Consider the following 27,845-nt stretch of genomic DNA (forward strand, 5'->3'; position numbering starts at 1 on the left):
GACCCACCGCGTGAAACCTTTATAGTGGTTACTTTTTTAAGGGCTCAAGTGAAGAAACGGTCTTTGTCAACTTTGGCTTAGGATATCCTTATAGAGTTCGGGTACTTTGTCGGGGTCCACGGGTCTGGGTAAAAAATGGGTGAATTTCTGGTGCCGCTTAGTCCTGGTTCCTTCCCGGGGGGTCCCGTCCTTATTTAACGCGACGTAGAACCTCCGTCCAGTGTCCACATGCTTATACAGGTTGGAGGAGTACGTGTTGTACCAGTTCTCTTCAAACTGTTCTCTGAAGACACACTCTTGCGTGAGTTTTTCCTGTCAAAAAACAAAAGCAAATATTTTGCAAAATCAGCTCCTTTCTGTATTTAAAAGTTGTTAAATAACTGGTGAGAAAATACCGATTTTAACCCACTTTAAAAGTACTCTGCAAAAGCTACTTACCTCTATAAATTCAACTATGTTCTAATTTTTTTTGTAATGATTAAAGCACAAAAAGAATCTAAATTTTTTCTAGTTAAACTTTTCCGAGTCCCAATTATCTGAATGAGTCAGCAGGCAAACGCAACTAACACCATGAGCTGTTCCTGTTTTCACCACAACAGTTAGGATGGAGACCATCCTGGGGGCGGGGAACCTTCTCGTGGACAGAGTTTCAGACAGCCGCTTCATCGTCAGCGTCCTTTCAGAGTCCTTGCCGTGCGGACCAACATCGCCCATGACGTTACAAGTTTTCTGCCCTTTGAAGCAGCGGAAGTAATTTATTACTCTACAAGAGTGGTTTTCAAACTTCAGCATGCAGAAGAATCACTTCGGGATACTTTTTTTCTTTCAATTAAGAGTTCCAATCCCCAGCCCTTTAAAATTCTGAGCCAGAAAGTCTGGAAATACGCATTTTGAACAGGCCCTTGGGGAACTTGGAGGCAGCCACCACTGGGTCCACATTTTGAGATAACAAAGCTTTCTATCAGGACTGGGTCTTCCTTAGTACAAAGAAGTGAAGACAAACATCCCAGCCCTCGGGCTTCCTTGAACTTAGACAGAAGAACCATTCCCCTCCCGGTTTAAAAGCAGAAAGGGTCCACATTTTCATAAATGTATTGCACTTTGCCCTTCACTGGAGCTTTATGAAAGCCTGGATTCCCAGGAACCACACAACCAGGGCCCCTGCAGTCATGTATCCCGAGCGCCAAAAGGAATAAGGACCAGAGGCCCTGCTCACATCTCACCCCCACCGTGAGCTCACTCCAGGCACAGACACAAATGGGGCAATGTGGGGCGGGTTGGGGGGCTGCTCTTCTTGCCGTGCTGAAACTTCAAGGTCCATACCTTCCCAGGTGGTAGTGTAAAAAATAAACACTAAAATGACTTTTGAAAATATTCCCCTTGCTCTTGCACACCTGGCCCCTTATGTAAGAAAGAAAACCTACAAATATATGTTCACACAGTTACACACTTGAGGATACAACTCAGAGCACTGATTCACAGCCAGCCTGATGCACAGTGAGGGTAGGGACAAGGGGGGCAAGTCCTGCTGAGGATGCTGAAAACCAGAGAGGACTCATGAGCCAGCTTCCTGACATCGTTCACCAAACGCTTAAACCACCCAAGGCACACAGGACCCACACCTCCTAGGAGGGGCACTTCTAGGTGATCAAAAACACTGAGTGGGTTGGTAACAAAATACGTCCTTGGACAATCTCTGTTAAGTGAGTTGAACCAGGGGAAAAGATTGAGCAAGAAAGACCAATGGGGAAACACTGGACCGCTGAGGTTGCAGGGGGAGCAGCAGCCCCTCCCCTGGGAACTAACAGAAAGGCCCCCATCTCCCTCCATGAGCAAACCCAGAGGAAACCCCCACACTGGGGAGACCAGGCTGAATTTGATTTCTCTTCCATCTCCATTAAAGCAGACAAAATAAAACTAGTGTTAAAGACATTAACAGCTACTTCAGACTTTACTTCCATCTGTATAATAAATATTCTCCCCACAGACAAGACTACTCTTGGCTTAAAAGGTCTGGTTTGAGTTTGCAGTGATTAAGTAAGTTTTCTAAGCAGGCGATGTTCATTTATTTTCTGCTTAATAAAGTGGACCAAAGAATGGAATTGTAGAGCCTTCAGTTCTACCATGGAAATCAAAAAAGGAATTCAAATCCAGCTTTCTTTTTCTTAGCAGGAAACCACATTACCTGACAGATGCATGTGTGTGCTAAGTCACTTCAGTCGTGTCTGACTTTGTGTGGCCCCCTGTACTGCAGTCCGCCAGGCTCCTCTGTCCACGAGATTCTCCAGGCCAGAACACTGGAGCGGGCTGCCATGCCCCTCTTCAGGGGATCTTCCCAACGCAGGGATGGAACCCATGTCTCTGACAACTTCTGCATCTGCAGGTGGGTTCTGTACCACTGCACCACCTGGGAAGCCCTGGCAGATACTTTGTTTATGAAACAGGGTTCCCCTCCTCCTGGACCCTGAGCTGTGCCCTGGCTTCTGTCTGCTCTGAATACAGGTCACACCTGCTGGACACTGGCCCTCTATGGATCAGGATGAGACATGCCACCTCAGGGTCTGCACCCATGAGGGGCCTGCCTTTGGAGCCACAGGCATGCCCCCAGCTTCAGCCTCCACAGCCCCTCCTGGAGCAGGTCAGCGCCACACCTGGGGCGGGGCCAGGTCAGGCGCACAGCTCAGGACACCGCTGGTCACCAAGGTGGCTGTGGACACTTGACATCAGAACCTCTCAGAACTGGAGCAAACCTCAGCCAACAGCAAGTGCATCTTTCCCCCGAAAATGCCCTAGATGGGGGTCCCTGCTCAGGATCCTGTTGTCATGGTGACAGCGCATCTCCAGGAGCTCTGCCCAGACTCTCCACCTTCCACTTCTCACTAACAGAGGCTCCCTCCAGATATCCTGTCTGTCCAGGGACTTCCAAGGCCCCTCCAAAGGGGCTTTACATGTTTGGGGGGTATTGTCAGTTTACAAAAAAACCTTTTTAAAAAAGTTGAACGTGGTTAAGAAACTGAACTAATCTTTTCACTGCTCCACAAACATGGCTGTTTCCCTTATGAGGCTGTTGTAACAGTTGTATGTGTACAACAGTTGTAACATATTGTATGTGTATGTCGTTACACATACAATATAACTTTTTAGACAACTCAGAAAATGAAGTAAACTGTTCCACTATGATCTCCAGACAGCAGTTTTTGTGATGGCTGAAAGGTCAATCATCTCATTCTTGGGAGGACTGGATAACTTCAGTTAACTAGTTAAATGAGGCATGCAGACAATACATTGCCAAACGCCTGGTCCAGTTGAGCTCCTGTAATTATTATGCAAGGATTACAATGCCGCTCAGATAAACCTGCAGACCTTAAAAACTTTTTCTAATTTAAAGGATCATAAAAATTAAAGACCCTGATACCTTTCTATACCATGTATATGCTTTCAAATAATTTTTTCTTACTATTTGGGTTTATGTTAATGTGTGATTTTCGTTTTAGACAAACACAAGATTTACAGAATTAATCTCTTCATGACCAGACTTCAGTACTTAGCGATAAAATATTTAGCTGAGGTGAATATATTTATGTTAGGAATGTGTAGTCCAAAGTTATTTATCTAAATTAAAAATAAGTAAATAGATGCAAATCAGGATAGCAAAAATATATATATTAACCTGTATTTATATATATATATATATATATATATATATATATATGCAGAGGAGAAGAAACAGTTTCTGCCTTCAAATAAACTATACACTTTAGAATTATAGAACTCAGATGTTTTAAAACTCACATGTTTCCAATGCAGACGGTTTATAGAGTATTCCACTATAAAGTGATCAATTCTTGTTTTATTGTATTTCCATGTTTTAATTTTTTTTTTAGATTATTTAACTGTAGCTGTTTATGGCATACCTATCTTTGAACTGCTGGATTATGTCACTAGGCTTGGGTGGAGAATGTGGCTTTAATTCAAAAGTCTTCTAAAGCCCATGCTTTGGAACAAAATCTGGTGAATGTTAGCAACTATGGAAACCTCTTTTCATTTTACATCATCAAATTCTAAGCAGTGGGAAAAACTGAAATTAAAACTTCAAAACTTTTACCAATCCTATTAAAACCAAAGCATGAGATAATAATGTAAAAATTATAGTATGCCCCAGAGAATATTTAGGAATGTTATACGACATAAACTCATATGGACACTAATTTCAACTATTTGACAATTGGAAAATGTGTAATTCACATGGGCGTTACCATGCCCAAGTCCCCATTTAAAAACTGAAATCAGAAGTTTCCAAACTTTGAGAGTCAAGAGTTCTCATTGAAAATACTTAGACTTATGCTGCTATTTTAAAACATGATTCCATTTTTATACATATAAACATATGGTGTAGTTCTAACCACACCATCCAAATGGTTGCTTGTGTTCAACACAAAGAGTTGTTTAAACCCCCAGCATAAACATACTCACAACATGTAAATTCCAAAGTCAGAAGTCACATTGATAGGAGAGTTTCCAACCTTTTATAAGTTAATGATTTGATGTAATCACTCATTCTCTGTTGTTGTTGTCCAGTTGCTAAGACCTTTCTCATCCATCACTGAAGTTTCCACGTGCAGGCTTATAGATTTCAGCAACCCTGTTCTCCTTACCTCCTTGTTGTTCAGTCGCCAAATCGTGTCTGACTCTTTGCGACCCCATTGACTGCAGCACACCAGGCTTCCCTGTCCTTCACTGTCTCCTAAAGTTTGTTCAAACCCATGTGCACTGAGTCGGTGATGCCATCCAACCATCTCATCCTCGGTCGTCCCCTTCTCCTCCTGCCTTCAGTCTTTCCCAGCATCAGGGTCTTTTCCAATGAGTCAGCTCTTCGCATCAGGTAGCCAAAACATTGGAGCTTCAGCTTCAGTCCTTCCAATGAATATTCAGGGTTGATTTCCTTTAGGATTGACTGGTTTGATCTCCTTGAAGTCCAAGGGACTCTCAAGAGTCTTCTCCAACATCACAGTTTAAAAGCATCAATTCTTCAGTGCTCAGGCTTCTGCCTATCGTTTACCCCAGTCATGATATTTAGACTTCCCTTAACTACAATTACTTATATAGATGCACCTTCCTCATTAATAATCTAGCTGTAAAGTCTTAGTGGGAACTACTGCAAGGATTGGGATGATTAAATACAATGATGAAAGGACCATTAATAAGAAGCCAGGTCTTTTAATGTTTCTCTCCTGGGAGAAGTCCCCAAACAGAAAGCAACAAACACAGAGAACAGGTGGGAAGACACTGTGTCTTATTTGATTAGAAGCTCCAGTTCCTTAACATGTCTTACCTCCCGCCTCATTTTTCAAAACTTCTTTAAAATCCCCACCATCCCCAATGGGCCTGCTTTTACACCTGCAATCCTGGCCATCAAATGTGCCACTGGAATTGGGGGAACATGTGAAGCAGGTGTGTCTGGTGAATGCACATAGAACAGCTGGACAGGCAACACTGTCTCATCAAATATACAGAAAATTAAGAATTCCTACATTCTCTCCACTCCTCCCGCCAAACCAAACCAAACCAAACCCTCCAGAAGCGGCTTAAGCATCTGTGGACTCAAAGGCAGGGCCCAGTCTGAATCTGGAGGAACATACCAACATCTCCTAGCCTGTATGCTCACCAGCCACGTGGCACCCACAGTTCAGCCAAAGACAGGACCTGCCAAGAGTACTGCAAAGCAAACAAGGCTACTTAGAGGTAATCTTCACAGCTACTCCCAGAGACAGACATTTGTTTGGTACATCATGTTAGTTCACATACTTGCAATATATTTTCAGAGATGGAGACCCACAGGGGAAAGAAAGTCCCGCCCAAGGTTGAAGAGAATTCCCGTTTGAGAAGTTTAATATTCACTGTAGGCAATATTCTTACTTCTGTCTCAGTGTCTAGACAACACACATTTGATTCATCTGCGAAGAACTCTACGCAAGTTCTTGAAATTTTTTTCAGGATCTTAGAACACCTAGTTAAAAAGAAAGCTTATGTAACATTTCTTACCATAATCACTATCTTGATGAGAGAAGTCATTCAATGACCACTTAAAATGCACATCACAGACTTGCAAAAGCTGAAAAAACTTCAAGCTAAACATTAGCTCTCTCTAAAACATTGCTCTCTCTAAAAACTGAAAGTAGAAGCACAGACAATGGAGGAGAAGAGGAGAGCTTCAAGGCAGGGAGGTGGAATGAAGGAAACAATTCCTGTTGTTAAGGAGGCGCCTGGAAACAATGGGACCCAGACACCCAGTCTGCAGGACAATCAACACACACTGCAGGGGGTGGAGTCAAAACAGAAGAACGTACCAAAGATTTTCTGCGGTAGACCAAACAGGCAAGATTCAGGCCTTGGGTTGCGGAAATGAAATTAGAGAAACTGAAAGATCAACAAAGACAATGGCTGTGAAGCCCAAAGGCAATTTCTGAAGAACTACAAGATTCACAGAATCTCTGAAGTGACGGTGACCTCACACCCACATACACACACACCCCAAATGGGGTTGATCAGCCATCCTGGGGGCTCAAGTTCCTTCTCTGTGAAGAGAGGGTACAGGACCCAGAGACATCTAGGGTCTTTCTCAGCCTAAGATCAAATGGTCCAGCCTTGGAGCATCCAGTGTGGAAGCCGAGATGCCCACAATGACTGGAGAAGGACGCACTGAATGGGAAATGGAAAAGGAGCTGCAGTGTCGCTAGAAAATAGGGAAGAAACCAACTAAAATGTGCAGCATCCATTGCCAACGCAGAGACGCAGCCAAGTGATGCTTCTGGCAGCGGCCAAGAAGGCAGGCTGCTGTTTCAGGGAAGAAAGGACGGGGACAAAGACAGGGCCGTGGCACCAGAGGCCTCTCCTTCCCTCCCTGGGAGACTGTCAGGACACCCCCCTTACAGGGTGTCTTATGTTGGGGGACCACTGCTGACCTCTTCCCTATGTTGACCTCAATAATCACAGCTCACGAATGAATGTCTGCCTGACCAACAAAACCTGTGTCATGAGCTGCCCCAAGAGAACTGACTGGGAAGAAAAGCCAAAACCTGTAAGAAAACAGTTCTCAAAGTCACAGAGTATCCAGAGTAGCACATGTGTGCTTAGTCAGTTAGTTGTATCCAACGCTTTACAACCCCATGGACTGTAACCCACCAGGTGCCTCTGTCGATGGGATTTCCCAGGAGTGGGTTACCATTTCCTTCTCTAGGGGATCTTCCTGACCCAGAGATTGAACCCATATCTCGTGTGTATCCTGCATTAGCAGGGGGATTCTTTACCCACTGAGCACCTGGGAAGCCTAGGGAGGGCCTAGAGCTGGGGGCAAAGCTGAACATGTCACACAAGGCAGAGGAAAGGCAGCCCCAAAGAGAAGTGACTGAGGACTGCAAACTTCTCAGACACACACTGTCATCTCCCCAAGATGCACAGAGAAACCCCTCGGGGGGTCACACACACACACACACACACACGTGTCTCTGCTATCTCCTGACTCCCTGGGTGCCCCCACCACTCAGCTCCAACTGGATTCACATCAACCCAGACTCCTCTAGAACCAAACTCATCCTCCCAGCCCTCGCCTGGTGGTAGAGAAATGGCCCCATGCTCGTGCAAAGTTACCGGTGCCACTGTCCCTTCCTCTGAGCAACACGCAGGTCACTCTCTCAGGGCCCCTCTGCTAACAGCCCACTTCCAGGACAAATACGAGCTGACATTATCAGTCACCCAGGCAACAGATCCACAGGCCATCATGGCCATTTTCAAAAGAATGCCTTCACTCCGAGACCCCAACTCTGGAGGTGGACACTCTGGTGCCGCCACAGCTGGTAGACTTCGCCAGCATGTGGATAGGAGAAACCATCCTCGCCACCATCAGTGATGGAAACTCTGTCCTTAATAAAGAAATCCAACTATTTAATTCAACAAAAAACATAACATACTAATGTGCTGCACTTGAGAAGAAGGTATACAAAATTAACCACGGCAAACACAGCTTTATGGTTTACAGTCTGAAGGATAACACAAGGGATGTCATAATTTGACCTGAAGGAAAATGCTTATTTCCTTCCTAACTCTTAACTTCTGAATTCAAACGTTCAAGAAACACGACTTCCACAGGGAGCTCTGAAGTCGGATAGGACAGCACATCCGTCGTGGCCGCACTCGGTCCTGAAGGAGGCTGAGGAGCCGCTGCTCAACCCCAGGGAGCCCAGACGGCGCCCGCGCCAGCCGTTCTCACGACGGGCTGTTGTCAACCCTGGTTCCTACTCCAGCCCGCAACCCTGAGGAGGCGGCCCTGGAGCTGGGGTCCCAGCCCTGTGCTTGCCCCACTCCACGCTTCATCTCCAAGTTCAAAGTCTTCAGGATGCAAGGACAGGCAGGAACCTTCCATCAAGACACAGCAAGCTGAAAACCAACTCAAAAGACAGGGAGGGAAGGAAAAGGGATCTAAGCCACTCCAGAGGACCCGGAGACAAGCCCCTGCAGACAGCGAAGCTGAAAGAAAACAGGGTTTGGGGAGTGGGGAGGAGGGGACACAGAGATCAACCCCGGGTGGGGAGCAGACAGCAAGCCCGTGTCCACGTCCAGGGCAAGGCCCCTGCAGGCCACGCGGAGCTGCCCGGTGGCGGCTTTGGCATGACCCTAACGATTCCGCGCTCACAGCACACGGGCACTTCCCACAAAGGAGAAGCAAACCGCGGCGGTGATGTCAGGACAGTGACAAGGACGACAAAGGGCTGAGGGAGGAGGAGACGAGCTTGGTCAGGATCCTAAGCACTCACAAGCCCTTCTTGGGCTCCACTTGATACCACGGCCTCCCCATCCTTGGGGGGCCCTCAGCGGGGGTGCTGGGAAAGCACACGCATCTTTCAGCTGCCTGTGAGATCACCAACGGACACCCAGGTCAACGGACAAGTCCTCCTGACCAGGGCAAGGTTGGGGGGGTAGCCCCAGGATGGGAGGCTTTGTCAGGGCGGCTCCAGGGTGCCAGCCAGGACACAGAGCAGCATGGCAGCAGTGTCTCCTGAGCGGCTAAGGACAGTGACAGTGGAGGACCCCTCAAACGTCAGCGTCGTGGCCTCTGGCAGCTGCCAGGAAAACCAGAAGCAGAGACAGGACCAGTGTGTGTGGGGGGGGGGGGCGGGCGGGGAGCGGGGGAGCAGAATAGGGACCCGTGAGCAGCCACATCTCCAAACCCTGCAGCCCCAAGGTTGCCTTCACACCAGCCCCTCCCAAACTGCCTTCTCTGTGAACCATCCAGATCTCCCTCCCAGCCCGGGATGAAGCCCCGCCACCAGCCCTCTCTGGACACAATTCCGTTACCTCAACCATGTTTGCACATCTGACTCCCCCCAGCGTGGCAAGTTCCCCTTGAACCAGCGCCAAGGTCGCCCCAGGAGGAAGCAGCCTTACACGCGATGCCGCTCTATGTGGATCAGGCCCTGAACTGCAGCTCCTGGGGAAACGCGGGTTCGGAGCCTGTTTCTCTACTCATCACATGCTTGTCAACCAACCAACACACAGCCCTGCTTTGTTCTGTCTCCATTTAAGTTAATATCGTGGATTTGTCAGCTGCGGACGCAGGGCAGTGACTCAGGACGGCTGAGACTCCTGTGAGGCCCGTGTTTCCTCTTTGACACACGCCCAGACTCCCGCATTTGGGACACGCACAGCATCTCAGCACTAGGCCCCAGGGGCATTCTGATCAGAGAAACCATCCTGGAAAAGCACAAAAACATGAGACCCAGGCACTAAACATATGCAGGAGAGGATGCTCACTCAGCAGGAGCTGAAGGCACAAGGCCGCACAGCCTCACAGGGCCCTGGCCAGCAGTAGCTTCTGCTGCTACTCTTGGCAGGTTTGTGAGTCACACCATTCCAGGGTCATACAATTGGGTACACAAACTCCAGCTGGTGGACAAACGTGCAAGCACGTGGCCTGCAGTCACGAGGGTCAACTGTTCTCCAGCACCTACAAAAGTGCTGGCCTGTGTACGCAATGACACCACCAAACCCTGTAGGGTTATGAAAACGAGTGAGTGTGCACTCGCGTGTGGGCGCGTGTGGCAGGGAGTGTGCACGGCTGCCCCTCAGCATCAGTGCAAGGAACGCGGGGATGCAGAGACTGAAGAGAATCAGAAGGTCATGTCCCCCGCATCTAAGCCCCAGGCCAGGCCCCACCTGTTCTACAAAGAGATGTGATGTGGCGGGCAGGGGGTGGGGGTGGGGGAATCAGAGCACTGACTCAGGAAGCTTCTGTGCTGAGATCCTGGAGCCTAAAGGAAGCCCGCCCCTAAGCACGAACCCCAGTCCCAGGCCATCCTTCTCTTTCTCTCTCCGTGCACATGGGTGCACTGAGCCCAGTTCATGGGCCTGACAATGAAAACCAGGTCCCTGGTAGCTCAGACGATAGATCGTCTGCTCCAATGCAGGATACCTGGGTTTGATCCCTGGGTCAGGAAGATTCCTTGGAGGAGGAAATGGCAACCCACTCCAGTATTCTTGCCTGGAGAATCCCGTGAACAGAGGAGCCTGGCGGGCCACAGTCCATGGGCTCACAAAGAGTCAGACATGACTTAGCGACTTCCCTTTTCAGAGCCTGTGATGCCTCCCCACCTGTGAGCCCTGCCACCACTTACCTGCCAGGTTAGCCACACAGGCCTCAAACCATCAGGGGAGTCAGCTTGCTGCTTAACAACAGAAACTTGACTACAGTTACATAAAGAAGAAGATAAATTTTTTTATAAAAGATGATTTTCCACTAATTAACAGCCAGGAGTATAGATGCTAAGGAAACAAATGAACCACTAAGTAAAAACTAGGCTGCTAGAAGGAAACAATTGTTTCAAAATCATGTCCCTGAAGGACAGACTAGACCCTGCTCTGATAAAAGGGTTATTTCTGGGGGGGGAAATATATACATATATATTTTTTTTTAATTCACAAAAACAGATGGCCACTCTTATGTGTATCAAACAAGATTAATTCACCTGCATTCAAACCAACTCCTTCCTTACCCTCTGTGTGACCTTGAGTCCGTCACTAAGCCACCAACCCCCATCTCCTCACCTCCAGCACAAAGATGCTCTACTAGCTAAACTGGCTAATACAGTAGGAATGGTCTCCCGAGGCGCTGCCCTCCTTCACAAAGAACTGCCACGCAGTCCTCTGACAGCCAGCAACCTGCACATAGGATGGGAGGCCGGGCTCCATCACTCGGTGTCTGCTTAAAGCCACCCGCTTGCAGAGCCCGCCTGCCCCAGGGAGGCCACAACACAGAAGACTCTTGCCATTTCCCCTGCAGGAATGACACCCCTCAGACTCAGCATCCAGGACCCGCTGGCATGGCCGCTGCCGGAGTTGTCTCAACTGACACAGCACACAGACAAACCGCTGAGTCCAGCAGGGACTGGCCACCAGGCACGGTGTCCTGTTCCACAAGCACACGCTCATTCTGCATGTGCCCACGCTGCTCACACAGGTGCTGCAGATGCCTCACGGAGACCACAGGGACCACCCCCCATCCCAGCACGTTTCCATAGCTGCACATCCTGGAAAGATAAAGGCTAATCCAGGGGCAACAAGCTTCCTGCAGGAATATCATCTCGGACTTTTCATCTCCCAAAAAGTAAAGGAATCCTTTTAAGGCCACTCAAAACCTCCTGAGGCCTGCCTATAGCCACAGATGGTTGCCCAAGGATGTGTCTGTATCTGACGTCACCTTCAGCGCTAAGCAGCAAAACCCTCACCACTGGAACTTATGGGAAGAGAAACAACATCCTTGGACTGTCCGTGTGGCCCAGGTGACACCTGGCTTCCCAGCAATTCACCCAGGAGGCCATGGGAGGAGGCCACCCCCCCAACCCCAGTAGCCCTGGGGACAGGTATGCTGCGCACGAAGCTGTATCTCAGCCCCACTCAGGTAGCTTCACCCATCACATCAGACCCCGCCCACCACTCCAGAGCCCAGCCATTCCACGGTCCAGGGTGAATTTGAATATACGCGTGGTTTGCGTTGCAGTCGCCAAAGGAGCACAGAGTATCTATGTGTGTACATACTCAATTAAAACAAAAATAATTTAAGGCAAATGGGGTTTGGGGATGTGAGATATTTTGCCATTTCCTCTTACCGGGGTGGACATAAACCTTCATCCTGGGATGGGTGGTCCTTGAAGCCCCCCAACCACTGCCCCCCTCCGTGGAAACACCGCACGAGGGACAGCTCTGGTTCACACAGGCCCAGCCAGTGTGGACAGGCACCCCACGTGATGTTCTGGGCTTTAAAGTTTCTACGCAGTGGAAACACAGTCTGAATCCAGCACACCCTGGTTACTGATTACACAGACTCACATGGACCCAGCCGGGTGCAGCTGCGTCTCTGGAAATGTAACAACTAACCAACGGTCCACAGGTGCCTGTGTGACCAGCGTCTCTGGCAGGTGGTGGCCAGGCTCCCGTGCTCCAGCACTGGCCTGAGTCCTTGCTTTGTCCCAAAAGCTCTGGCCCAGGAGCAAGTTACCCCACCTCTTCTCTTTCAGCCTTAACAGCTAAGCAAGGTCCCAGCAGCAGAAAACCGGGGTGGCCCAGGTGGAAACCCAGGACAGTGGAGGTGGACAATGACGGTTCAGGTCACGCTATCTACGTGTGACATACTACACAGGTGCAGGCGTGACCAGCCAAATGGCTGGGGTGACGACCCTACATGCCAACAGCATGCGACACACACAGCAGGGCCTTCAGGAGACAGAGACCGGCTCCTAAGAGCCAAATTCAGTGGGAAAGACCAACGAGAATGAAAACTCCAGACAGAAAACAGCAGGTGCTGAAAGGGATACAATCAGGCGTCTGTCATCCTCCTCATCACGTCTTCAGGTCCCATGCTCCCCTTTCCTGCACCATTACAGTTCTAGAGATTGTGCTGCCTCTTTTTAATGAAAATGTCAACAACTCTCATTAAAGGCAGGTTTCTTGAAACAGATTAATTGTTTTCAAGGCATTCTTTTTTAAAGAAGTATTTATTACAGTGAATTATTCTTAACACTTTGAAGTAACCTGATGATGCTCAGATGATTTAGGTTAAGACCCTAGAGGTAATGAAGCCTTACGTCTACTCTCTGTCATGAAAACAAAAGTGAAAAATGTAAACTAATATTCTAACATTTTAATTCTCTGCCCAAGTATACACTCGTGTGTGTGTGTGTGTGTGTTTGTGTGTGTGTGAGAGAGAGAGAGAGAGGGAGACAGAGAGAGAGAGAGAGATCTAAAGAGAGAGAGAGAGAGATCTAATACCCTTCCTAAATCTCACCCAGGCAGGGTAGTCTAATCTTTACATTTGAAAAATTACACACCGTTCCTTTTATGCCTCCCTTTTTGGAGACTCCTATACATCCCTCAAAACCCAGTGAAATGCTGCCACCCAATTTCCCCAGGCAATTACTTAGACACTCTTCTGGATTCTCAGGATATCTGTGATTCCTCTAACATGGTGCAGTTCACACTGAACTGAATTATTTATAGGTCTATTTCTCCCACCAGAGTCTGAGATACTTGCTGTGTTGTCATGCACTTAGCACAATGCTGGGCACATATGAAGTATAAATGTTTGAAGAAATGAGCAGATGAATGGACATCTAGGGATGAATTCAAAACAGGATTACAATAATCAAACTCCATCCCAGAAACAGAATGGCTCAGATCTTCCTTAAATCACATCATAGTATACATCAGCAATAGAGTTTTTCCTGTCTCCACAGTATGACAGGGTGTGTGCATGCTAAGTCACTTCAGTTGTGTTTGACTCTTTGCAACCCTATGGACCATAACCCGCCAGGCTCCTCTGTCCATGGGGATTCTCCAGGCAAGAATACTGGAGTGGGCAGCCATTCCCTTCTCCAGGGGATCTTCCCAATCCAGGGACAGAACCCACATCTCTTATGTCTCCTGCACTGGCAGTTGGGTTCTTTATGACTAGCGCCATCTGGGAAGCCCTCTGACAGGGTTCAGAATACTATATATTTTTCTGAAGAAGTATTATCCCATTCACCTCTGACCTTTTAGATCTAATACTAATATAGTCTTGGAAGCAAAAGAACCACATAAATGAAAAGAGAAAAAACAATCCTAAATACACTTTACATTAACTTTTGCTGCACTTACACATGCATAGACTTTATAAAAGTGATGGCTAATTCCCCAAATCTCCTGTTCACCTTCTTTCCCAATGAGATCAGTCTTCCCAAGGTTTCCTCAATGTTTAGAAACACACCTTCTCCACTCCGCTGAGCTTCACACAACTTCATATAGGTAAACTTCTCAGCTACGGTTTCTGGCGCGCTCATAACAGAATCGCTGCCTGCTTCTCCCTCCTTCTCTCGGTCTGTTTGGGATGGAGAGGGGATGTGCGGGTCACCCCATTCTCACTGCCACACAAGGGTGATGACAACCACAGTGCAGTGTAGCTCTGGCCACCGAGGAGATGGACTCCCTCACATCTGTGTGAGGTGTGCACACAGGCAAACCAGGCAGGCAGCATGGAAGAGGCAGTCCTGCTGTGTAACATCATGGGCACACAGAGAACATCAAAGGACAGGCAGGGAAGATGGGAGTGAAGCCCAGTCAGCCCAAGGCATGAAAGGCCCAGACCCAGAGCAGAGGAGCCGTGAGGCCGCCCGAGTCTAGCCCCTGTCTGGACAGGAGGAGCAGGCGGGGGCTCCTGGCATCCCAATGGCCACCACCCTCCCCGGACACCATCCTCTCCAGCCTCTGCCCCTCCCCCAGGGATGAACGCTAGGACAACACATCACAGTGCGGCTCAGCATGGGGACAGCAGAGAGGGACATTCCCTCCAGCAGGGCCCAAGGGACACACTGACCACACAGGCAGAGACAGCCAGGGCTGCACCTCGAGGGTCGGGAAGCCATGAATAAACCACAATGTTCAATCCACTGCAACCCAACGAGGACCCTCGCCAGTGCAGGCCCAGGCTGTGTGCAGAGCAACACTGAAAGGAAACCTGCAGCCCCCACCTCAACACACTAGAGAACACGGACCCACAACAAACAGAGACACAACCACATCGGAAGTCTACATTCCTGGAGTGGACACATAACAAACATGGACACAACCAACATGGACACACAACCAACGTAGACACACAACCAACACAGACAAACAACCACACCAGAAGTCTATGTTCCTCCAGTGGACACATAACCAACATGAACACACAGCCAACATAGACACATAATCACACCAGAAGTCTACATTCCTCAGGTGAGGATGGAAACATAAAGAAGGCGCTGCCGGAGCCCAGAGGACACACACGCACACACAAGATGCTGACCCAGAACTCGGGCTCCAGTGGGTAGGGAAGGTTTTGCAGAAGAGGCAGTACTGTCACCGAATCCTAAAGAAAAAAAGCTGCCTCCTGAGGCACAGGGAGGAGGGGACGGCAGGGCGGGGTGGGGGACACGACCCCACGGCCCATCAGATGACAAGTGACCAGAGAAGAGCAGGGAGGCAGACCTGAGGCACATGAGACAGGGACAGGAGACGGCCTAGCAGAGCAGACCTGGGCAGCAAGGTTTGGCGGGGCGAGTGGATGGAGGCAGGTGGCCGCCGCCTTCAGGGCAGGAGCTCAAGCAGTCTGAGCGGGAAGCGGCGGCGTCGGGGGCTAAGGAACCCTCTGTTGGTGGGACCAGGGTGGGCACGGGGGAGGCTGGAGGCTGAGGAAGGAAATGAGGGGGTGGGCAAATGCGGGCCTGATCAGCTGTCCACCAAGCAGGGCCCCAGCCTGAGGACACCTCCAGGCAGGCAAGGACACAGAGGGCAAGGGGGCTGTCCCACCTCTGCTGGGCACCTCAGGCTCTGAACCAGGCAGCGGGCCTCACAAGCCCCGAGTCAGGCCTCCCCGCCACCCCATGGTCACCAGATCTCTGCCCCAGTGGGGCTCAACCGGGGACACGCAGAAAGGGTGGGGGCAAGGAAGAAGGCAGACGGGCCCCTGAAAGAAGGCAGATGTGGCCCCACAACGGGCCACAGCCTCGAGGACACAGGTCCATCTGCTGTGGACAGAACGTGGCCTCTGACTGCCCACTCGTCCATCCCTGCCTTCAGAGCACTTCACCTTAATGCATGCTGCATAAAACACATAAAACAACATAACGTATATGGGCTACACTTTATGTACACAACTTTTAAACAATTTGACATGAGGCACTGAGATCTACGCTCAGAAAACTCTGAAGACCACAATTCCAGGTGCCCGGCCAGCTGCAGTGAGTGCTCTCTGCCTCCACAGGGAGCTTCCAACCCACTGGAGACAGGAAGGAAGACATAAAAGAAAAGAAACTCATAATACTTACAAATAATTATTATATTTTTCTATTCCTTTTCGCCTACAAGAATATCTGACAGTAATTTCCATCTCCCTTGTCTCTACATAATGAAAATCTTATGTAGCTCAGAAAAAGGGCTGATACTCACTGCATGGTCTATTTCTAGTTTTAATTACAATGCTTGCCAAAGCTGGGGAGAGATCATTTCAATTCATTTCAAAAATAACTCCCATTCAATACCAGAAGATGGGATTTTTCACAGTTTTGAATTTTTTATTTACTGGGTAATGAAAATGGCTCAGCATATACATAAAGCGTTTGCTTTAGAAACTTTGGTCTAGTGAAGATTCAGGGCTGACATCTATTCATAACAATGAAGTGGTTTTCTTCAAAAAAGTGAAAACCTACACTCCCCTTCCCACCACCACCAGTTTCATTTCTATTTATAACCTCAAGAAAGAGTGGTTCCCAGCAAACGTGAGTCAGGGAGGCTGGCGAGGTGGCCCGCTGCACTTACCGATCCATATAGCTCCCCCTTCTCATTCATGCCGAGGTAGAGTCCACTGTCCACGCCACGGATGCTGACCAGACCCACGGCTATACTGATAAATTCCAGGATCCCTGCAAGACCAAGACAGAGGGACACAGGTCAGGGCCTGGAGCACTGCCCTCCACACATCCACAAGCCCAGAGCACCGAAGAGGAGCACTTACTCAGGAATCGTCTTCTCTTAAAACCACTGCCCCAAAGAACTGATTTTTCCACTAGATCTTAGCTTCTAGTTATGAGACAAAAACATTTATCAACATGACACATAACAAAAAAAAAAGTTTTTAAATAAAAAGCTAGCATTTATTTTCTCTTTTAAACTTTTTATTTTATTTTATATTGGAGTATAGCTGATTAGCAATGTTTTGATAGCTTCAGGTGGACAGCAAAGGGATTCAGCCATACATATACATGCATCCATTCTCCCCTACACTCTCCTCACATCCAGGTTGCTACATAACACTGAGCAGAGTTCCCTGTGCTGTACAGGAGGTCCCTGTTAGTTATCCATTTTAACTACAGCCGCGTGGACATGTCCATCCCCAACTGCCCCCAACTATCTCTTCCCCCTAATTTTCCCCCCAACCTTCCCCCATCCTCATAACCATAAGTTCATTCTCTTAAGAAAAAATCTGGTATTTACATAGATATGGTAAGAAATGACAGGTCAGATAAGCCAGTGTACATGTTTTAAGTTATACGAGTATAATGTAAGAGAAAAGTTACTTCTACTTTAAAACTGTGAAATGAAGTATCCGTGTATGGGCATGGATTGGAAAAAAGTTCTATTCAGAGAGAAGTCTATGTCTCTTCAGTAAGAATGGAGATGCCAACCAAAGACTTGTCTGGTTTACATCGAAAATTATCCGGCTCTCTCTATCCAATATAACTGTATTATGCTCCATCTGGAAAACTAAAAGGCCTACATCCCAAATATTTCTGCTTAAACAAAGTATTGATTTTTCTCTGTGCTTATCTAAGCCGCAAAGAGATAGTTAAGCAATTAAGATAACACAATATTTGGAGGAAAAAAAAAATGCTCATTCCAAAAAAATGCTCTTGATTTAAAATAGGCATGGATTACTATAACCCAAAATCAAATCAACATAACAATCTTATTTCCTTCTTTCCTCTTGCTTACCTCACTAAGAATAACATTGCCTAAACTGGGCATAAATCCAGAATTTTATAGTCACACAACAGCAGCTCTAGGTTCCATAACAATAGTGTTGTTTTAACATGATTATCCAACGGCATTTTGGGACAATAGTAAGACACTCACGCTCAGCCATTTTCTCCACATTTTGTATTAAAGTGCTACACTCTGTGTAAACCTTGCATTAACACATACCAAATACTGAGCTGTTTTAGAAATATCTGCAAATATTAAAGTAATTTACTTACATTTAAAAAGTTTAGAAAAAATAGGGATAACTGCGCTACAGTCAGTCTCCTGTGACTTGTAAAAAAGCACTTACATGGATTTTTAAACAATTAATTTTGCAATTCTCACAAAACAGACTGTGCAGCAATCATAGCAAGACATGGAGTACATAAATCTAATAAAGCAAAGGTTCCAAGGTGATGGACAGAGAGAGAGAGACTGCTTATAAAAGGGTGTTCCTAGTCCTGTTATAAGCACAAAATGTAACACATTCTTTGAGCTTAGTTTACAGGCTGTCCATCTGAACATGCGAAAAAAAAAAAAAACACAACAACTATGTATTTTAACAAAATGTGAAATAATGTGTGGGAAAATATGATGAGAAATTGCCTTCTGAATCTGATAATCGATGAGTCTCGAATGAAAAACACATCTGAAATAAGTTCATTAATCAGCCATTCCCTACCTCACAAAGCAAATGGAAAGACAAATAAGGCAATATTTCCATAAGAGTCAGTTCATGTGAGATGCACGCCCTTATTGATGAATCATTTTATTTCATTATGCCACATCCAACTCTTAGGATTAAAAATAACTTACACTGTGGCATTTTATTACTAAAGGAGTCACATACTACAGTGTGTCTCTTCTTAGCTACCTGAAAACACACACTGTAAATCATAGTAATCCTGAAATAGGATAAGGAATTCATTAAGGTCCAATTTTCACTGTAAAATGGAAACATTTTGCCCCATTGCAGCTGAACAATTTAATACAGTATGTCAACTGAAAGTCATAAAACTAAAAGATACTTGCACCTTCTAAGAGGGTATTTGATGATCTTTTCTTTCCCTAACATGAGGCAGCTCTGAGAGAACTAATAACAGCTATCAACGAACATTGCCCATCAGCCCCAACAAAACCTAAGTACACGAGCTCTGACAAAGCCATGTGCCTGGCTGGTCTACAGGACATCAGAAGCACCAGTCTCGTCAGTGACAACCCAAACAGCCAGGGTCCTCCAGCATCTAGTGTGTGCCCTGTGAGAGGCCTGACACTCGGGCCACATAACAGCCCAAGGCGTCATCACATGCGAGCCGTCAGATGACATATGGGGACACTAGGCTTAAGGACAACCTCCCCGGGAGCAATCAGACTCCAAGGCCTAGGTCCTTACTGACCACGCACATCTTCCCATCAGCTTTACCTTTCCTCAAAAGTCTGGGATTTCTGTACTACTTTTTTTTAAAATTAATTTATTTTAATTGGAGACTAATTACAATATTGTAGCAGTTTTTGCTATACATTGACATGAATCAGCCATGAGTATACATGTGTTCCTCATCCTGAACCCACTCCCACCTCCCTCCCCATCCCATCCCTCAGGGTCATCCCAGTACACCAGCCCTGAGCACCCTGTCTCATGCATTGAACCTGGACTGGTGATCTATTTCCCATATGATAATATACATGTTTCAATGCTGTTCTCTCAAATCATCCCATCCTCGCCTTCTCTCACAGAGTCCAAAAGTCGTTCTTTATATCTGTGTCTCTTTTGCTGTCTCATATACAGGGTTATCATTACCATCTTTCTAAATTTCATGTGTATGCGTTAATATACTATATTGGTGTTTTTCTTTCTGACTTCCTTCACTCTGTATAACAGGCTCCAGTTTCATCCACCTCATTAGAACTGATTCAAATGCATTCTTTTTAACAGCTGAGTAATATTCCATTGTGTATATGTACCACAGCTTTCTTATCCATTCATCTGCTGATATGGTCATTCCCTCACTAGGGAAATGGAAGATGTTGTCGAGATGAGGCTTGGCCGAGCCAGCGCTCAGGACAAGCAGCAGCAGAGGAAATGAAGAGCAGGCGGGCTCCTGTGTCTGCACTCTCTTCACACAGGATGTGGGAAGGTGGGCAGCTCGGTGTGTTAATATACTGATTTTGTGCACACACAATGTAAGTTCTGAAATGATTATTACACATTTTGGAAATGAAAGTGGTAAGAGATCAATCTTGTTATCTCCTGGCATCAATAAGACATGTACTCATTCATTAAATCAACAAACTAAGGAGTAAACCAATGGGCATGCCCGGTGGTTCAGCAGTAAAGAATCTGTCTGCCAAGACAAGAGATGTGGGTTTAAACCCTGGGTCTGGAAGATCCCTGGAGAAGAAAATAGCAACCCACTCCAGTGTTCTTGCCTGGGAAATTCCATGGACAGAGGAATCTGGAGGGCTACAGTCCATGGGGTCACAAAGGAGTCAGACACCAGTGAGCAACTGAACAACAACAAATTGTAAGCCAAGCACCACAGCAAGGACTAGACTATGACCTCAAAGAGCTTCCCATCTAGTGGGCAGAAGGACAGACAACCAGGTAAGTGTAATAACAATGGGGGAGATGCAATGAGAGGTGGGTATTTCTGGTAGGCAGGCAGCTCACTCAGGCTGGGAAAGGGGAGTCTGGGGTGCTTCCAAGGGTTAAGACCAGAGACAAGTCTTCAAGGAGAGAGACTTCAGATGAGAAGGAGCTACATCTAGGGACCCCAGATGAAAAGGATGTCATCACCTCAAACTAGCATCCTTAGCTCTGCAGCCCCTTAAGATGCAGAGACCTCAAAAAAACAGCCCAGCTTTTCATGAGGTCATCTCGTGATCTGAGGGCAAACAGAATCTAGAACATCTGAGTCACAGCTGCTCCCCCACATGCAGAGCTCATCAGAGCTACAAGGCCAGGAAGACCTGGCAACATGGCAACAAGCCCCTGCCCCACCCAGACTAGAATCCTTGACATTCCTGGTACTATCCTGTCCACCAGAACTCCAGAACCTCCAGCAGGTAGGCTATCCTCTCTCTGGGCCCAAGCCAGTGCCAAGCATCTGCTTTGGACTGCACTTATCTGAGCAGGGATGCCCCCTCCATGGCTGTTTCCACCAGCATGAGACACAGGGTGGGGTGTGGCTGTTGGCTCAGGAAGAACCTGGGGAGAAAGCTTCTGTGTAGACACAGAAGGGCAAGAAGGAAAGAACTAGGAAGAGTAGAAAGGAGGGAGGGAGTGGCCCGTCTCTCTTAGGCAGTGCAGGAGGGCCACAGCCATAGGCACCGATGGAGTGACCTGGGCAGCCGAGCTCCGTGATGGTGGCATCTAGCTGGGCCCTTCCACAGCAGGCAAGCACTCCCATGAGGATGCAGTCCCCGGGCCCAGGAGGCCTGGTGGGGTCTGACAGGGCCCACGGTCATCTGTGGTCCACAAGAAGCCAGGTCAGTTCCTGAACCCCTTCAGGAAAATGACCTCAGCACAGTATCCCCCTGACCCCAGACTCACCAGGTAAGTCGTGTTTGGCCCCAGGCTCTGTGCACATGGACCACTACCCCAAAGCTGGCCTTGCTCCCAGGAGGCCCTCAGCCCTGGGCCGCACCTCCGCTGGCCCTGGGAAGTGCGTGGGCCATGTGAAACAACCCTCCAGCCTAAAAGCCCCCAACACTTAACAGACCTGCATTCTTCAGAGGACAAGAATGTGTGCAGGCTGTGGAGAGAGGCACCAGGGCAGGCTTTCTAAAATAGATTAACCTCCCCCCTCCAGCCCCCTGCTTGGAGAGAACAGCACACCAGGGCTGCCAGATCAGTCATCTCAGAGCCTGAGGCCTTGAGCAAAGCCCAGGGTTCATTTGGGAAATGACTAGCTGAACGGGAGCCACCACCTCACCGATTTTTCCAGAATCTGGGCCTATCCTGAGAACAGCATCCTTTCCCTGACTGATACTGAAGAACAGATACACAGAACTAAGTCGTTTCAAGCGAGACCCTTGGAAATTGGATTGTTTAACCTGTTTTTTTAAAGCTCAGCTATTGATCATATTTCTCCCCTCTGGCACTACTACTACACCTGACCCCGGGACCGGCCGCCCCAAGGCCCCGGCGAGGACCAGCCGGCTCCGCACCAGGCTGGGTCACCCGGCTCGGCTTCCGCGTGCCAAGTCAAATAGCGGATCAGGCCCCAGGCTCCCTGTTTTTATTATCCGCATTACCATTTCCTCCACTGATTTTTCTGCTCACTTTTTCCGTCCAGCACTATTAGGGAACGAACCGTCTGGTTCCCCTGGGCCTATCACCCCAGATGGGATCCTGGGTCCCCTTCTCCGGGCCTGGCCTCCGCACCAAGCCAGCGCCCCCCACCCGGGGAAAACAAAGGGCCCCCCGCGGCCCCCGCGCCCGCGTCGCGGACGTACAGCTCCCGCAGGCACAGCCGCAAGGCTCCCCGCCCCCCGCCCGCACTGACGATGCTGTGTCACCGCCGCAGCCGCAGTCACCTGCGTGGGGGCGCGGGGGGGCGTCTCTCCCGCTTCCTCTGCCATTTCCCGTGGCAGGTGGAAAAAGCACCTTCTGTTTTAACCGAGGTGCAAGCCCCCTTGGCCCCCTACCCACAGCTCCTCTCCTCTAGAGGCTTGGAAGACAAACCGGGGGTGCTCTCGAGGTCCCCAGGGCGCGGCTGGAGGGATGCGCGCGGGGGAGACGAGGGGGTCCTAGGTGCGGCGGGCGGGGCGAGGTGGGCGCCAGGTGTGCTGGCCGCGCCCCCCCCCCCTCGCCCCGCTCAGGGTCCTAGCGCCCACTCGCCCCCGGGCGGGGCCCGGAGCCAGGGTGGGCGGCCGGCGCCGCGCTGCGGACATTGCTGACACTGAACCTGCCGCGGCGGGAGGCCGCGGCGCTGACAGATCCTGTGGGGGCTTCTCCGCGCCGCCCCCGGATGGAAGCCGCAAGAAGCCGGCCGCCGCCCCCTCCCTCCCCGCCCCCACCGCGCGCGCAGCCCGCTCCGCCGCATCCGAACCCGGCGCGGGCGCGCCCCTCCCCCGCCGCCCGCGGCGGCCGACCCCAGCCCCCGGCCCCCACCCCGCCCAGCTCCGGGCCCGGGCTTCCGCTGCCCGGCCCCCCAGCCAGCGCCGCCCCCAGCTGCCCGCCGGCCGCGCGGGCGGACGGGGAGAGGACGCGTCACCTCCGGGATTGGGGGCGGGAGTGCCGAGGCCGCGTTTTGTTTTACGGTCTCCGTGCAGCCGCCGGGCCCGCGTCCTTGTCGGCTGACCCCGGAGCGCGCCTCTCGGCCGCCACCCCCCCATCCGGCCCCCGGCCCCCTCTGTCCACCCCGGTCCCTCGCTGTCCCCGAGGCAGAGGCACTGGATTCCTAATGACCGGGTTGCGTGTAGCGAACGTCCTACCCGAAAGGTGACTGCGTTTAAAAAACAAAAAAAAAAGCGCACGGAGAGGAGGAGAAGCCCCAAGCGGAGCCTCCCGGTCTCCCCGGGCGGGCTCGGCTGCTCCGCACCGGAGGTCGCCGGCCGCAAGCGGGAGCCCACGGCGGGCTCCCCAGGCGGAGAGGGACGGCGGGTCCGCAACAATGGCACGCGGCCCCCTGCCTATGCCGCCCTTTGTCCCCTCTCTCTACCCCGCGGCCCCGGCCCTGCCGGCCGGCCCGACCCACCTCCGGCGCCGCGAGCCCACCGCTCCGGGACCCGGCTGTGCGCTCCGAAGGACGGAGAGGGGTCCGAGACGGGACTGGACTCCGGGGCCTCGGCCCCGCCGCGCGCGCCTCCGGCGGCTCCCGCCCCACGCGCGGCCACGCTGCTCCCGGCGGCGGCCCGATCCGCTGGACCTGCGTTCTCACGCCGCGAGCGCGAAGTGACGCGGCCCCGGGCTCAAGGAGCCCGATCCCTAAATGCGGCCGGAGTGCGCCCGGGCCCGGCGCCCCGGACTCGGCGGTCCCAGCAGCCCAGGGCGCGCGGGGCGGGGGCGAGCCGCCGAACCCGAGCGCGTCTAGGACCGCGCGGAGCAGGCCGGCGGCAGCCGAGTGCGCGCGGGGCCCGGGCAGCCGAGTGGCACCTGCCGGCCGGCGCGCGGGGGCCCGGGCTGGGCGCGACGTCCACGCACCCGGCCGCCCGCCCTGGTCCGGAGCGCGGCGCGAGCGCTGGCGGCCTGGGGGCGGCCGAGGTGAGCGCTTGTGCGAAGTTTCGTCCTCGTTCCGCAGCGGCCGGAGCCGCCTCCACTTCTCGAGCTTCCTCTGGGTAACTGGAGACTGCAAAACGGACGGGGCCGCGGGAGCTGGGCGGGGGGGACCCTGAGCCGTCTCCCTGGTGGGTCCCTCCGGGCCGAGGCTCGGAGAGGGAGGACAGAGGCAGGAAACCCCGGGGCCGGCCCATCTCAGGCCCGGGCCGGCCTCACCTCGGCCATCGTCTGCAGCCCACGAGCTACACGGACAGTTGAGACCGTGCTCAGCATCTGGCGTGAAGCTTGACGAACAGAAAGCACCACAGGACTTTGCTTTTACGACCTAGTTTAAGTTGTCAGAGGGGTTCGCTCAATAAGTTAACTCCTTCCAACAGTCCGGTTGCCCAAACACCGCCACCTCCCCCACCCCACCCCCAGCTTTATTTTGTAAGTATGGGGGGGAAAAAAACCAGGAGAAGCCCCTCCACCCACCACCCCCGGGGCGCTGCCGTCGGGCCCGGCGGCTCAGCGGGCACGTGTGTGCAGTCATTAGAGCGGACGGTCTCCAGCCTCCGGGGTCTGCAGCCCTCGTGCTGAGTCACAGACACCCTCCTCCGGAGATGAAGCCCTAGGAATGCCCTTTAAAATTAGCTCGCCGCTTTTGCATGCGCGCACACATGCACACCCGCACACCAGAGGCACCCAGGAATCCTACACAGGGCTGCGCGTGGTGGGAACTAGACAGCACAGGGCATAAGTCGATGGCTGGAAGGACAAACGACCCTAGACAGGGCCCTGCCCCTGCCCGAGTCCGTCCCCCAACCCCCCTGCGCCCTGCCCCTGCAGCCCCGGAGTCTGAAATACGACTTGAGTCTCTCCTCCCACGGAACAATCTGCAACCTTCGCCTAAAGCGCCCCAGTCCCACTCGGTGGGAATCAGCAATACGCTTCATTTACAATTTAAGCAGGACACTTTTTGGAGGAATAAAGGGAAGGGGCAAAAACTTCATTTGGCACGAGATGGTAAGCATTGCCTTGAGCAAAATGCATTTTAAGTTCTCCGTAGTTAATGATTAAAGCTTGAAACTCGTGGAATCACTCCATTCAAAAGAAACTTCCTAAACCCGATCTTGCCGGCCTATATGATGCAAAAGAACTAGGGGTATGTGTTATATTTATAAATCATGCCCTCCTTTAAAAAAAAAGCCTTCCAGTGTAGACCCGCATCAGTGCCAGCGGCAGGTCTGCAATTCCGGAGGCTTTTTTCTCCCCTGGAGTTAATGAGACCGAATCAGTCCGAGACCAAGGGAGGCAGACCCCTTCCCGCAGACCCCTTCCCTCATCCCCCGCCCGCGCCCGGCCGCCTTCTGGGTAGCTGCGGTCCGAGCCTGCCAGCTCGGGCCCTCAAGGGTTAACGGTGCACCTACCGAACCGGCTGTGGTCCTTCCTGGTTCCCTGGATAGTACCGTTGGGGAAGATTTCTAAGTGAAATCCAGTCCTGCAGTACAGCTGCCTCCGCCTGAGAATCCCCTTTAAGTGATCCAAGTCCGTGACCGCGGGTCCCCTGGGAAGCCCCCCTGCTTCGGACTGACCCAGGTGGTCACTTAGCAAGACCGGGCTGTCCACCGGCAACACCGGCCCGTTCCCGAACGGCACCGCATCCTGCACGCCGAAATAGTTCCCAACTTCACCCAGGGGAGCCATCGGCAGAGTCGGCAGGCGTTCCGAGCACAGCGATAAACAATGATGATGGTGCCAACCCAGGAGGTACTCGGCGAGGTAAATCCAACTCCCGTCCCTCACTGCAGTTGCAGAGAGAAGAAAAGAAAAAGAAAAAAGGTCCTTTTCTTCAATCCATGAAATGCATCAATAAAAGTAACCTGCCGTTTCGCTGGCTCAGGTTCAAGGTCAAACCGCGGATAGTCTAAGCAAGCACCACTTTATACTCGCACACTGACATATTGATAAACGTATCTATGTATCTCTACACACAGATCCCCAGCTCTCGGCAGGCACGCAGGTCTTCATCTCATCCGACCGTAGGGAGGGAAAAAAATCCGGAGTTTCTCCATTAGGCTTGCGACCAGAATGACCATAGCAACTTAAATGCCTAGGCGTTATTATAGGGGTTTTTAAGATGCACGGGCTACGTCAGAATTTACGGATCCTGACTCCAGGAAGGCATGCGCTGTTTTTACTCTAACCGACTCTGCAGACATCAGCAGGAATCCTTCAAGGGAGGAAAAAAAAAAATCTCACGTTGGTGGCGGCGACGAATCTGCAGCCCCGTCCCCTCCTCCAAAAATGAGAAGGATGATAATAAAACAAAAAGAAGGGAAAACTTTAGGCGTCCAAGGCTGGTGTCCAGAGTCCTCCGGGGGCTCGGCTGGCGTCCATCGGCCGGGCGCGGGCGGCGGGCGGCGGCGGCGGCGGCGGGAGCGAGGGGCGCCGCGGCAGGACCCGCGTGCCGCCGGCGGCCGCGAACAGGTGTCGCCGGGGCGCGGGGCGAGGTGGCCGGAGCGCTCCTCCTGCGCAGCCCCGCGGCGCGCAGAGTGGCGCAGGCGGCGGCATTGGGCCGGGTTTAAGGTAGCGCCGCGCCGCCCGCGCTCCCCGCGGTCCTAGCGCCCGCCTCGCCCTCCGCGTTGCGGCAGGCCCCGCGCCGCGCGCCGGAGCGCGGGGACCAGGGGACGCCCCGAGCCTCCGGTCGCACAAAGGAGGCGCGAGACCGCGGGCCCCTGGGCCTCTGCGGCCGCGTCGCTCACGCGGAGTCGCAGCCACGAAGCTAACCCCTCGTTCGCTGCGGCGGCGGAGGTGCAGACTGAATCGGGAGAACTAGTTTTCCCACTTGGGGCTCGGGGGCTGCTTTGAGTTAAATAAAACTTAGCTAAGAGTTGGAGTGAAGGGGGCTGATTTAATGAGCTTGAACGGACCCCACAGTTCCGCTCTCATCTCTCCTGCAGACAGGAGCAAGCGGCGCGGCAGGTGGGACCGGTGAGGCGGGGGCGGGGGACTGTGCGCCCAGCCCCCTCCCACGCGCGCACACCGGCCGCAGTGGCCGCTCCTGGCCGGGTTCGGGGCTCTCCCGGCGTCTCACAAGCCGGCGCTGCGTTTAGGTCCCGCCCCGCGGCGCGGCGGGCTTGGGTGAGGGGGCGCCCGAGCACCGCCTCGCTCCGCGAGCTCGCCTGCGTCTGCGGAGAGTCCGGGTGCAGGAGCGCGCGCCGGGGGCTCCCCCTACCCTGGAACCCTGGACCGCGCTCCGAGGGGCGAGCTGGACCCGCCCTCGGGGGATGAGAAAGCCGAGGGCCCCGGGTCCCTCGCGGCCCCGAAGCCGCCGCCGAGCTGAGGGAGCCCGGTGCGGGGAGCGCCCAAGGGTCGCGGACGCTGCTTCCTGCTCTAAACCCGCGGGACGCACGTGGAAGTCGGAGCCCCGAGCCCGGGGCTCGGTTCTGCTCGCGGCCGGCGTCCCTCGCGCCCAACCCCGGGCTCGGGACAAAGAAATCCGGCGCCCGAGCTGCCAGGGAGCCGCGCGGCGCGCCCTGCGCCCGATCCCCGCGGGGCC

The 27,845-nt window shown here is 51.6% G+C and overlaps 1 protein-coding gene across 1 annotated transcript; it reads right to left on the reverse strand.

The window, feature by feature from the left end:
* Positions 1 to 27,845, reverse strand: FGF9 (fibroblast growth factor 9). The gene is made up of 3 exons (XM_069601678.1): positions 25,714 to 27,845; positions 16,882 to 16,985; positions 1 to 312 (listed from the first exon to the last, which is right to left on the reverse strand). Exons 1-3 carry the CDS (start codon positions 25,988 to 25,990, stop codon positions 67 to 69), a joined length of 627 nt encoding a protein of 208 aa, XP_069457779.1. The 5' UTR covers positions 25,991 to 27,845; the 3' UTR covers positions 1 to 66.

Source organism: Ovis canadensis, chromosome 10 (genome assembly GCF_042477335.2).
Source record: "Ovis canadensis isolate MfBH-ARS-UI-01 breed Bighorn chromosome 10, ARS-UI_OviCan_v2, whole genome shotgun sequence".
In the NCBI taxonomy this organism is placed as follows: Eukaryota; Metazoa; Chordata; class Mammalia; order Artiodactyla; family Bovidae; genus Ovis; species Ovis canadensis.